The 12,075-nt window shown below is 40.6% G+C and overlaps 1 protein-coding gene across 1 annotated transcript; it reads left to right on the top strand.

The window, feature by feature from the left end:
• The first annotated feature begins 7,227 nt into the window (after positions 1-7,227).
• si:dkey-19b23.8 (low density lipoprotein receptor adapter protein 1) lies at positions 7,228-11,749 on the top strand. Its single transcript, XM_042401532.1, has 3 exons — positions 7,228-7,847; positions 9,602-10,330; positions 10,700-11,749. Exons 1-3 carry the CDS (start codon positions 7,766-7,768, stop codon positions 10,783-10,785), a joined length of 897 nt encoding a protein of 298 aa, XP_042257466.1. The 5' UTR covers positions 7,228-7,765; the 3' UTR covers positions 10,786-11,749.
• Positions 11,750-12,075: the final 326 nt, after the last annotated feature.

Genomic DNA, 12,075 nt, shown 5'->3' with positions numbered 1-12,075 from the left:
CATCATCTGACAAATCAGGATGGTTTCTACAGTTACAGAATTGGTTGTGGACTGAAAATAATGAGCTATATAACACTTAATCCTCTAAATTTCAGTTGAACGATGGGCTTTGGTTGTGAGGTATCCACTTCTGTTGGGTTTTCAGGCACTTCCGTATTATTAAGTGGTTATATGACTTAGATGTTGGATATAATCACAGCTTAGATGAGACATGAACACTATTTACAAGTCAGAAACTTGAAATTATGATAATTCAGATATAACATGAATGTGGCATAAACACAAAGTACAGCTGAGGCTGATGGGAATGTCATTAGTTTTGTAGGTATTGGTCATAAACCCAAAATATCGGACAAATTAAAATCTTGACGTGGATAAAATTAAGGTGTCACCATTTCAATTTATCCTGTGGGCAACATTAATGTCTGAACCAAACTTCATAGCAATCCATCCAACATCTTATCTTCTGGTTCTCTTTTTAGATTCCCAAAAGCAAAAGCTCACAGATATAAAAACTCTTTCATCCCTTCAGCCATCTTTCAACTTAACTCTGTGAGGAAAAGGTGACTTTACCACACAAACTTACTCAAGACCCAAATGCTAGATACCTTGAAAATTTACATCATTTATGTATTTACATTGAAACCATTTGTTTTAATTTGTGTCCTCCTCTGCTTTATGTTGTATTTATTAGATGTTTTTATGTTGCGCAACCAATTGTCACTTGGGGACAAATAATGTAATTGATGGATTGAACAGTTGTAGCAGTTTCACTCAAAACCACAAATGTCAATCTCTTGGTGGCGCTAGAGGGAAAGTCAGTAGGATTCATCCTCTGGGGACCATGGATGTCAATGTGACATTTCAGTCTGGAACAATATGATGGACCAATTGACTGACATCAGCATCTCCAAAATAACAAAAAGAAATGAAATCATGACAAATAGAAAAATAAAGTGTAACTCCAGGATTTATTTAGAATTATTATTATTATTACCTGATGATAAAACACTTTTACAAAAGAATTTGACATTTTTAATACCTATTGTCTCTGCAGTGTTTGCCTAGCCAACACCCACCTATATTTACAGACAGCAAACAATAAACAAACAGAGAGCTGTACATCAGTCCACAGCTCCACACATGAAAACACCCTGCAGCTTGTGATATGCACGTAGTGTATCTAAACTCCAAACACACAGAAGCAGGGAGCACATAAGCTTCTGTAGCAACATCCTGAGGAAATCGCCTCTCCCTTAAAGATTTCTGAAACGAGGCATCAAAGCTTGGGCTGCAGCCAGTCAGATTAAGTAACTTTTTAAGTGGCAATAAACCCCCCGTGAAGATGTCAAACCATTTAAAAGTGATGAATTCACTATTCATTCAAGTTTGTTGGAACTTCTAAATGATAAACTCTGTTTCTTTAGTAACTTCCTTTAGATTCGATTCTTGTAAATTTAGGCGAATAACAGGAAAACCTGACTAGGAGGCCAACAGATACAATGAACCCCCACTGACGACTTCTCCTCTGAGTAACTGAGCCATTTCCTTCTATGAAACCAGAGTCCTGTTGTACTGGTTCAGGAAGGCGTGACCAGGGGAGTGGATGAAGCCTTGGCTTTTCAACTAATGATTTAATCCGGTCACTTTCACTGGAAGAGTTGCCATTGTCACTTGATTGATAACATGCAAATAGGCAGCGACATGCTCATTTTCTCTTTCCCATCAGACTGTATTGTTTATATTCCCTTATAAGACCAGCTATGTCACAAACTTCTGAGTCAAATGATAAATACAAACTTCTGTGCAAGTTGTGTAACCCACTAACTCACTGGAACTGCTGCATGTATTTTTAAGATCAACAGATTCAAGAGATCAACAGAGGTATTTGTTTTCCATCACACTCCACACTGAAAAATTAAAGTCAAGCTGACAATCAAAACGCGTGGGAGCGACTGACAAGTTATTATGAGACTTCACTCTGGACCAGATCTGAATTGGATGACACACTTCTCATACCATACGTGGACAGAATAAGGACTCCTCCTATCCTGTTCTCTCCCGTAGTAAATATTTGAGAACAGAACACTGACCTGTAAACCTACAGTTACCAGTCCTGTTTTCATATCTCCACGCCTCATCCGACTTCCCCTTACAGGCCAATGCTCCACCAGCACATACTGGTGTGTTGATGTGTTTGGTATTCAGGTAAATAACAACTAAAAAACTGGTATGACTAGAAATGATGAGGTTGGCAAGATGACATTACAGTAACACACAGTTCTTATGCTGGTGGCAGATTTTAAAAGAGACAATTTAACAATGATTTTCTGAACTACTGTTTAAATGTTTATTCATACATGCCATTTCTTTCACTATTAGTTAATATGTTGCAGGATTGTCTGTAGAAAAAGGCCTGAATCTGGCAACTCCTGACTGTAATTTTATTTCTCTTTACTTTTCATTCATTTTTACAAAGAAATGTCATTATAAAATCATGAAACAACCTCAATGGCACCTTGAAACAGCCCTGAAGCTGTCTAAAACCATATAATTTATATTTTGTTTTATCCCTCTATGTTTGACCCCTCCTTGACATTCCTGTTTTTATTGTATTTTCTAAATCTTGTTTTATTTCTCTACGTTCTCTATGTTGAAATATGTATGCTGAAATTGCACCTATGTTTTATGGTATTGCATTTTGTGAGGCACATTGTAACTCTGGTTTTGAAAGGTGTTATAGAAATAAAGTTTACTGACTCATTAATTGAATGAGACCAATAGCATCATGACGCTAACACATCAAGATTAAAAAATACCCTAAAACATCAACAGCCACTTAGTAAGGCAATGATACTTTGTGCACTGTAAACATTTCAGTGTCATTTTTTATCTTCTTGATATATGGGCAACCCACATTTGACCCAATTTGTTTGCTGTTGTAGTGTTTGCTGATATAAATAGCTGACGGGAAGAAAAAGTGAATGCAGGCTGTTCCCAAGCATGAAACTACACCAAAAGGGTCAATAGTAAATGCTAACATCAGCATGCTAATATGCTAACATGCTGATATTTAGCAGGTATAATGTATACCACTGTGACCATCTTAGTTTAATGTGTTAGCATTCCAATAATTGCTAATTAGCACTAATCACGCAGAAAAGCTAGATGAAAGCTTAAAGGCAAGTCATTATATTTCATCTTGAGGGGGACATGAATGTCTGTACCACATTTAATGACAATCTATCCAATATTTGTTGGGATATATCAGTCTGGACCAAAGTGGTGGACCTGCTAGCTTAGTAAAAAAATGATTGGCAGCTCTGACGAATCAAAAGTAGGTTCAAGGTTGTTTTTATAGCGTTGGTTGTAATGGTGCCATGGACAGACTGTAATGTCCTCTTTGCCTCAATAGGACTCGGAGATAGCAAAACTGGAATGCTGCCTTCATTGTTGACAAGCCTAGCTGCTGTACTGTAGATACACATCAGTAAATGCCTATGACATTTGATTTAGAGCAGTTTAGAAAAGGGAACCAGGCATAAAAAACTTCTGCTATGAATGGATGGATGCTTATAGTGTCAATTTACTTCCCAAGACACTGTATGACAATCAGAGCAGAGGTCATGGCCCTATAAATATGATTTTGACATTTCCATGAAGTAAAGTGTCCCAGTTAGCTCAGTAAACCTGCTTCTTGGAACAGGCCCTTATTCTCATAGGCTCTTTGCTTCTCCAGAGTTGGAATAACCTTCCAGTGCGTGTCAATTATTGCCTCTCTTAAGAGACAATTGAAAGCTATTCCCATCATGTTTTTGGTACACTGTGTTTTTGTTCCTCCAATTCCCCAAATTTCTCCCTGACTCATTCATGCTTCATTGTGTTGTGAAGTGTTGTAACATGCTTTCTTGGACCGCCCATTTTCCTTCAATCTGTCTCTTCTAGTTTTAGAGATTGTCTTTGATTCCCCACAATGACCTGTTATAACCTCCTGTAAGTGTTGAACACTTGTTGGTTTCAGTCACAGGTAGTAGTAATTTAAATTAATAGAGGGCCAATTAGTTTCTGAACTATTGGGTGTGTCTGCAGTAGCGGCCACACCTCTTACTGAGGTGTCTGTTGCAACTGTTTTTTTGTAAGCTAACTGGGGGATCTAAAAAAACACTTTGCTCTTTTATACTTAGAGAATGACATTTAATTATTGATGATTTACAGAGCTGCAAATTCTCCTGCAGCAGGAATATTAAAAATACAATATTTTCCAAACCAACCAAATGGGGCCAGAAATGCAAGGTACACTGCCAATTGCTTTTCATAAACTGAAAATATGTTTTTCATGTGGATTAAACATGTAAAAAATCAAATAAGCAAGGAGCTTATTCTATGTTTGCACTCCAGGAATGGTATTCTCAGTAGCAGCCAAACATTTTTGATCTGGCAAGGATCTGAGTAAGATCAAAACATTGGCCTCTCTGATTAAATTTTGTGGCTTGTAAGTATGCAGCTGTTGCTACTTTTTTATATTTATGCTGCTTTCTAATAGCCTTGCACCTATGTGGTGTGCTTATTATTAGTTTCCCCCATCTCTCACTAGTAGCACCATCTGAATAACTCCAATACAACATGCCAGATGCTCTCACATGACCAAGAACCGCAGCTGCACCCCTGCCTCTGCCACGGTTTGGATGCTGACTCTGTTCTCGCTGCTCGTTGTGAGATACGTAGGGAGGGTGGGTGCCTGTCTGAGATGGTCCATTATGTCACCGGTGCCCCAAGAATAGTTTCAGTGTGTCTTGTGAGGCACTGAGGCAGTTGTGACGTCCAGAACTTTAACTTGTTGGGCCAAACCCAGAAGAAACAGGGGCCCTACTGTTTCCCCATGTCAGGCACACCCAGCTCCACACACACACACATATACACACACACAGACGCATACACACATGGAAGCGTTTAAGGTTTTCCTCTGCCACTGTTAAAAATGCCCCCAGAATAAACAGTTGAAGCAGATCTTAACCAGTGAGGCCAATGATCCCCATTAGAGACAGGCTGTGACGCAATGTGATGCTAGTGAAATGTAGTGGGTTTCAGATGTTTGTGTCTTGTGAAATCATGCTGACGGCTGTTTTCATTCACTTCAAATATATTTTTTACTTACTAAAAATTTTTATTGTAAAATTATATTTATATTATTTATGATCACCTGTCTTTTGTGGTACTTGTGTTTTCTCTTTCCTTTTTTTGTGGACACATCTCTTTGGAGGTGTTCTAGGCAAGTCCAACTGGTAGGAGACCCGGGGCAGAACCAGAACACGCTGGAGTGACTACATATCTCCTCTTGTCCGGGAACGCCTTGGGATCTCCCAGGAGGAGCTGGAGGGCGTTGCCGGGGTGAAGGATGTCTGGGTTTACTCAGTCTGATGCTACCACGACCTGTTCCTGGATAAGTGTGGGCCATTCATTACAATTACATTACATTTTTCAAATAAACTTAACTATATTTTAAACTCCCCAAAAAATTACAAAGAAATTTGAGGAAATGTATTTAAAATACTATATCTTATTAAGATATAAAATATGAGGTTTCCATTTGAGGTAAGGATGCAGCTGGGTTTGAATGAGTAACCATCATATATGCTACTTTTGATGAAAAGTGAATACAGAATGTATAGGCTACAGGCAGTTTAGAATAAGATGATTTTACCAAACTTACATGAGTCTACTTGAAGATAAAAGAAGGAAAAGGGGGTTAAATATGTACAGTGTGTAAATAAATGTGTAAGTAAGTGTGTAAATCCCCTTCTCTTCTGATTCTCCTTGACCTGAGTGCTGTGGATCACACTATCCTCTTAGAGTGCCTCCACACCACCATTGGACTGTCAGACTAGGAGTGAGTATGTGTCACTGGGAGGATGCAGGTCTAGATCACTCCCTGTCCCCTGTGGTGTTCTGCAAGGATCAGTTCTTGGCCCCATCCTGTTTACCCTCTACATACCTTTCCTTGGACATGTCATCAGCAGATGTCTTTTCATTGCTATGCTGATGATACCCAGCTGTACATCAAAACTGCTCCAAGCCCTTCTGTCACACCTCAACACCTGTCTTGAGGTGATAAAGGCCTGGATGAGCACAAATATCTTCCAGTTAAACAGCAGCAAAACTGACACTCCACACCAGATTCAGTCATCTCACCTTTGACAGCCAGGACATCCCCCTTTCTTCCTCAATCACTAATCTGGGTGTTAGGTTTGACCCTCAGCTGACTTTTGATGACCATATAAGACATCTATGCAAAACCATCTCAAAAACATCTCTAAACTCCGTCCCTCTCTAACTCTGTCAGATGTAGAGAAACTTGTCCAATCCTTTATCTCCTCAAGACTGGACTACTGCAGTGCGCTATTCACAGGGATCCCTGGCAGGAGCATCCAGAAGCTCCAGTACATACGTGTGAAAACACAAACATATAACACCAATTCTGTTTTCATCGCACTGGCTCCCTGTCTCCTTCAGGACTATCTACAAAATCCTGTTACTGATAGACAAATCCATCAACTACCCACAGGAACTGATCATACCACAAACCTCTAACCACACCCCCAGATCTACCAGCAGCTTGCTCCTCTAGTCCTCCTCCTCCTCCAGTACTAATCTCTGCACCATCGGGGATCGCGCCTGCTGCTCTGTTGCACCGAGCTTGTGAAACAGCCTTCCTAACCATCTGAGGGCAGTACAGACCCTAGTCTCTTAAAAAAGGCCTAAAAACCTTTCTGTTAAAGTCCAGATGAAACAGCCTTTTGAGAGTATTTAACATCTGTATTGTGATGTATTTCTGAGCGAAACAGGACAGACAGGTGGTACATAAAGTTGGGAGGAATCTGATTTGAACGTTAAAAAGTGGGCATGTCAAAGTGAATCTTAGCTCTGTGACGCTAAAAGTTAAAGATTGCTTGATGGGTGGATGTCATGATATTGTTGGTTGGTTCAAGCTTACATAAGCACATATCATATTTTATCAGTCATATTTTGTTTTACAGGAAGAAAACATGATTGGATTTTGATATAAGAATACAAAGAAACTGATTTTTTTGCATTTCTTTTGGTATATATTGTTAAATATGCACACAGTATGACCAGGGATGTGATCTAAAAGGGTTAAATAGGCTTTTTTCATTTCATCTTAACTTTAAGAAAGGCTTTTTCATCTTAACTCTTAATACTATTTTCTTTATGTTGTGTGTTCTGTTATAAATATTAGAGCACTTTCGGTTTCTCTATGATTGAAAAGACAGCTTAACCATGCATTTCTAGTAAAAGACTACTGCCAGTAAAATGAGACAAAGCTAGGTTAATTGTTGTCCATCCTACCATATACAGTAAGTCCCTCTCCTCTTATAAATCATTAATTTCGCCCTCAGACCTCCCTCTGCTTACTAACACCAGCCAGCCTCCTCTCTGCCCAGACGCAAGCGCTCGTCCACGTGCGTGACGGGCACGCGCCTACGCTGTTTAAAACGTGTGTCCTCGGGGCTGTCTGATTCACTCAACTCATACACGTCCACCGGATAAAGCAGAGCATGATTCAGTCTGTACACACGCTGTTTCACTGTCGTATATATGCGCCAGACGGACACTGAGCTCAGAGAAAAATCAAACAGAGAACTGGATGAACTGACTGCGAGTTTGTCAACACCGACGGAGCGGTTAACCGATTTATTTGTCACATTTACCGACAGTCAAACTGTTGGGGTTTTTTTTGTCAGCGTGCATGGTATTAGACTCTCACCTGACGGGACTCTGCGGTTCACCTGAGGCGCACGAGGACATCGTTTGCATGAATCTGTGGCCAGGTAAGACCGATTTTTAAAAAGGATAATTTAAATACGCATTTTATAATTTAAAGGCAGTTGTAAAAACATTATTTAATGCTTTATTCATGTTGGTGAGCTGTTAAGAAATGTAACTTTTTGCAGTTTCCTGCCACGAACTTCTCTACGAGACCCGAACTACCTTCTAAAAACTGTCAACTTAATGTTTTCTCGCTTATTCCCGAGATATACGTTGCATATCACAACTATTTCAAATAACCAGGCTCTGCTGCTTAATCCGGCAGAAAAGGAAAGAGCTCAGGATTTGAAGGAACTCAAGTTTTTTTTTTTTACAAATAGTTTGCTTTTGCTCCATCAGTTGCTTTTTATTGGAGCTGCAAGTCAGAAGACTGAGTGTTAAGTCTCAGCATTGTAGCATATACTCTTAATATATAACTCTTAATTGACAATCCTCTTACTCTATTGGTATTTTTGCTATATATTTAGAATAAAGTTTGGAGTAAGAATCTCTCTATATTGTGCAATGGTTTTACAGAAGTGATTAAGCAAGCATCTCCTATCCATTTCCAAAAGCTGCAACACCAGGATACTGCTGTGATTTGACAGCTCTTTGCACCAATCATATAGACGTTCACTCAGATCTCATGAAAGTTACTGTGATGCAGGCAATGTTTTTGTTTTTTTTTAATACCCGGATGCAAATTTGGAATGTTTGATTACTGTGTTTATCCAGTGATAGAGAAAAGCAGTGTTGTATAGTGGCCTTGGTTTTATTCCAAAAACGTGTTTGTGTGTGTATCCAAGAGGTGAAAGTTATCAGTATTTCTGCATGTCTGTGGCCCACACATGTAATTGCACGTGTGCATGTCCTAGGTCAACCTAGGCTCTAGGTCAACTTGCATTTTGTGATGTGACATACTCACAGAAGCATGCCATTGTTTGAAAGAGAAATATTTAGGGGGGGAATGCAAAGCTGTTTCCTGCACAGGGGGTTGACTAACAATGGCCGCCACTTTGGAACAGTCGGCGGTTTTCTCTGCCGCTCACTTCTGAGGAGGGAGCTCGGATGTTGAAAGAATGGCAAAGAAAAGAGAAAGGGGAAAAAATAAAGTGTAACACAATGGAGAACAGGCAGTTCTGTGGGTTTGTAGGGTGGGAGACAAATGGGAGGCCAGATGTCTTGGTTGCATAAGACTTGAGTTGGCAAGGTCACAGAAGTCTTTAAGTCCGCCTAGAAGTAATGGTATGGCAATATGTGGGTGGTGTTGATAATACTTGGCACGGGGTAAAGTTTAAAGGCCATGTACCTTTTGTGTGTTACAATAATCTTCCATTTATTTCATCAGTGTGTTTGTACATTTCTTAAGGGTTCACTACTGTGAGGACAAAGCCCAGACCAAACCTGACTGTAAATATTTAATGGATAGTGTCTGTGGTAAATGAATATTCCTCACTGAATGCGTCACTTTCGTAACTGATCCTGTTTGGTGGCCTTTTGTTTTTCCACACTGTGGTACAAGATGTGCTGACTGCATGCCTTTTTTTTTTTTTTTTTTTTCCTCATCAAGGAGACTTGCGGAGTTAAAAGCCACAGATTGAATGTAGCAAATGAAGAGCTGCTTCATACATAAAAAAATCCTCAGTGTCCTGGATGTACTCTTTCCTTCACTTTATTTAACTCTGAAAAAAAGCTTTATCCTCTGTCTTCCTCAATTATTCATGCCTCTTTTGAAAGGGATCCGCTAACGTCACTCTCTTTATCTGCCTCATTTCAGATAAAAGCAGTGGATGCAACTACGCTCCATTTATAGAAGAAAGGTGGAAGAGCGGGAGAAGTTCTGAAGAGGACCAGCTGACCATCAGCACCTCAGCAAAAACTTCCCCAAAGCCCAGCCTGAAACGCAACATGTCCCTCAGCACTTTCCACCTCATGCAAACCCTTAAGAACTCTCCTGCTGCACTGCGGCGCCGCTTCCGCCGTGACCGCACGGAGTCTTTGTCCCACGGTGACCCTCTCTTCAAGGTCCACTACTTGGGAACAGAGAAAATCTTCTCTCTAGATAGAGAGCAGGCCCAGGATGCTATTAACCATTTGCTGGAGGGTATTGCTAACGGGAAGAAGCTGAGCAAAGATCACGCCCTGGTGGTGCGCCCGAGATACGTCGAGGTCAAGGAACTGAGTACGGGTCGGCAGCTCACAAAAACATACCTTCAGGACATTGCATACTGTGCCGCAGATGCCAACCGACCCAATGTCTTCCTGTACATCTGCAAGCATCATGGGCAGCAGCTGCAGTGTCGGGTGTTCTGGTGCAGCCGGGCCGAGAGAGCACGAGACATGACCGCTTGTCTGGCACACTCATTCCAACGGGCGTTGAGTGACTGGCAGCAGGACGGCTCGGCCACGCTGCTGCCAGGAGAGGTGAAGGGGAAACGTGTAGACGAGTCGTCCAACTGTCCTGGCAACACGAAGAGCTCCACGCTTCCTGCTGGTCTGGGAAAAGGTGAGCTATGAGTAGCTATCTTAAACCAAAAAGGAAAGGCTGTAAGTCTAGAAAGCCTTTTTATGGCTATTGAACCTTTATCATGATTTGTTATTCTTATCACTCTCTCCTCTCTTGGTAAAATTGTTGAGAAAGATAAGATTTCTAAAGCTGCTGACCTCAAGCACATTTAGTGAAAGTAATGACAACCAAGAGCTGAAGTAGGTGTTAGTAAATGAATAACCTCACTAGAACACTTTAAAGTCAAGGTTGACAAACTACTCGGGCTGGTTGGATGTTCATAATTAACATTTAAAACACCAATGTGAGCTTTTCATCTGCAGCAGCCAAGCTAACATGACTGACCCTAGTATCTCTTTTGCTTTTCAGTTCACTGGAAGAAGAGAGGCTCAATGTCACGCAGCCCCCTCAGGGCCATCACCAGAAGAGGATCTGCCTCTGACAGCTGGAACTGAGCCCCTGCTTTAACCCTTCGAACACGGGCCCACGTTAACCTAACGACAACCTCAAGGATGACCGCACTGATGGGAGGGAGGGAACAATTACAATGCAGACGAAAGGACAATGGGGATGTGGGGGAGTTGGTTAAGTCCATATTTGGACACACGAGGATTCTGCTTTTGAAAGGATGTTGCCATAATCGGTGAGTCAGTGTATGGACTTGAAGGTTTTTTGACGCAGCAAAGTCGTCCTTTGACTTTTGCAAGAGTAGCGTCCAACACGGCGCAAGATGTTGTTGACAGCTGCCTTTGTTCACATGTCAACAGCTATGTAAGGACTTGTGACTGGCTGCAAGCCATTTGAAGACCGGATTGGTTCATTTCTATGGCTTTTGTTTGTTTAAGTAGTTGTTACATGAAGCCACCAAAGGTTTAGTCAGTTGGAGAGACAATTAAACCAACAATCTTTTGGCTGTTGGCCAAAACTGGAAAAAGACGACAAGTCTTTATTTTTGAAGACTTTTTAAAAGTGTTTTATTTACTGACATTTGTGACAGGTCATGATTTTATTGTAATTTTTTTTTTTTTTAACCCTGTGGCACTAGCAAGCATTTTTCTCTTTTATTTTTGAATACGATGGAGAAAACCATACTTGTGACCCATGATGTGACAGTTTTTTTTTCAAGATTTTGTCGAGATTCAGAGGGAAAAGCAAACATGGCATACAGAAGTAAAAGTGATTATAGTCTGTGTTGCACATAAATGCAGCTACTTACAGTTAGTAATTTCTGAGCACTTTTGAGTTTCCAGCTGTTAAATTCTACATCTGAACACATCAAAGTTCCTTTTTCATCATAAATCAAACGTTTTATCATGTCTTACTACATTTTAAGAGGTCATTAGTTTCCATTAGTTTAGTAGGCCCAGCTGCATTATAAATGAAAAAAAAAATAGACCTTTTGCAGAACATGCAAGGTCAACAAAATCCTCCCCTTAAGCACACAGCAGCATTCTGCAAGAAAAAACCTCAAACAGATCCTGACTGTCCACAGCGATAAATCATTTGCATTTATGTGGAAAAAAAAAAAAAAAAACCCACTCAGTCACGACTTGCGGGTTTGTTTGTGTCCGAACACTGGGAACGCTGTGTTCCCTTTGCGGAGCCTCTGTGTGTGTGTGGAATGCGCCGGCCATGCACCTGCATTCCAATTTGGGGGAAATTCGAGATAGAGAGTTTTCTCAAAATCCCCCAAATTCTTCCCCCCTCATCCGACCATGACTTTGCATATTGAGCGGCCTCATCAG

The sequence above is a fragment of the Thunnus maccoyii genome, chromosome 22, assembly GCF_910596095.1.
Source record: "Thunnus maccoyii chromosome 22, fThuMac1.1, whole genome shotgun sequence".
NCBI classification, from domain to species: domain Eukaryota; kingdom Metazoa; phylum Chordata; class Actinopteri; order Scombriformes; family Scombridae; genus Thunnus; species Thunnus maccoyii.
This window is presented reverse-complemented; position numbering and strand designations above follow the sequence as displayed.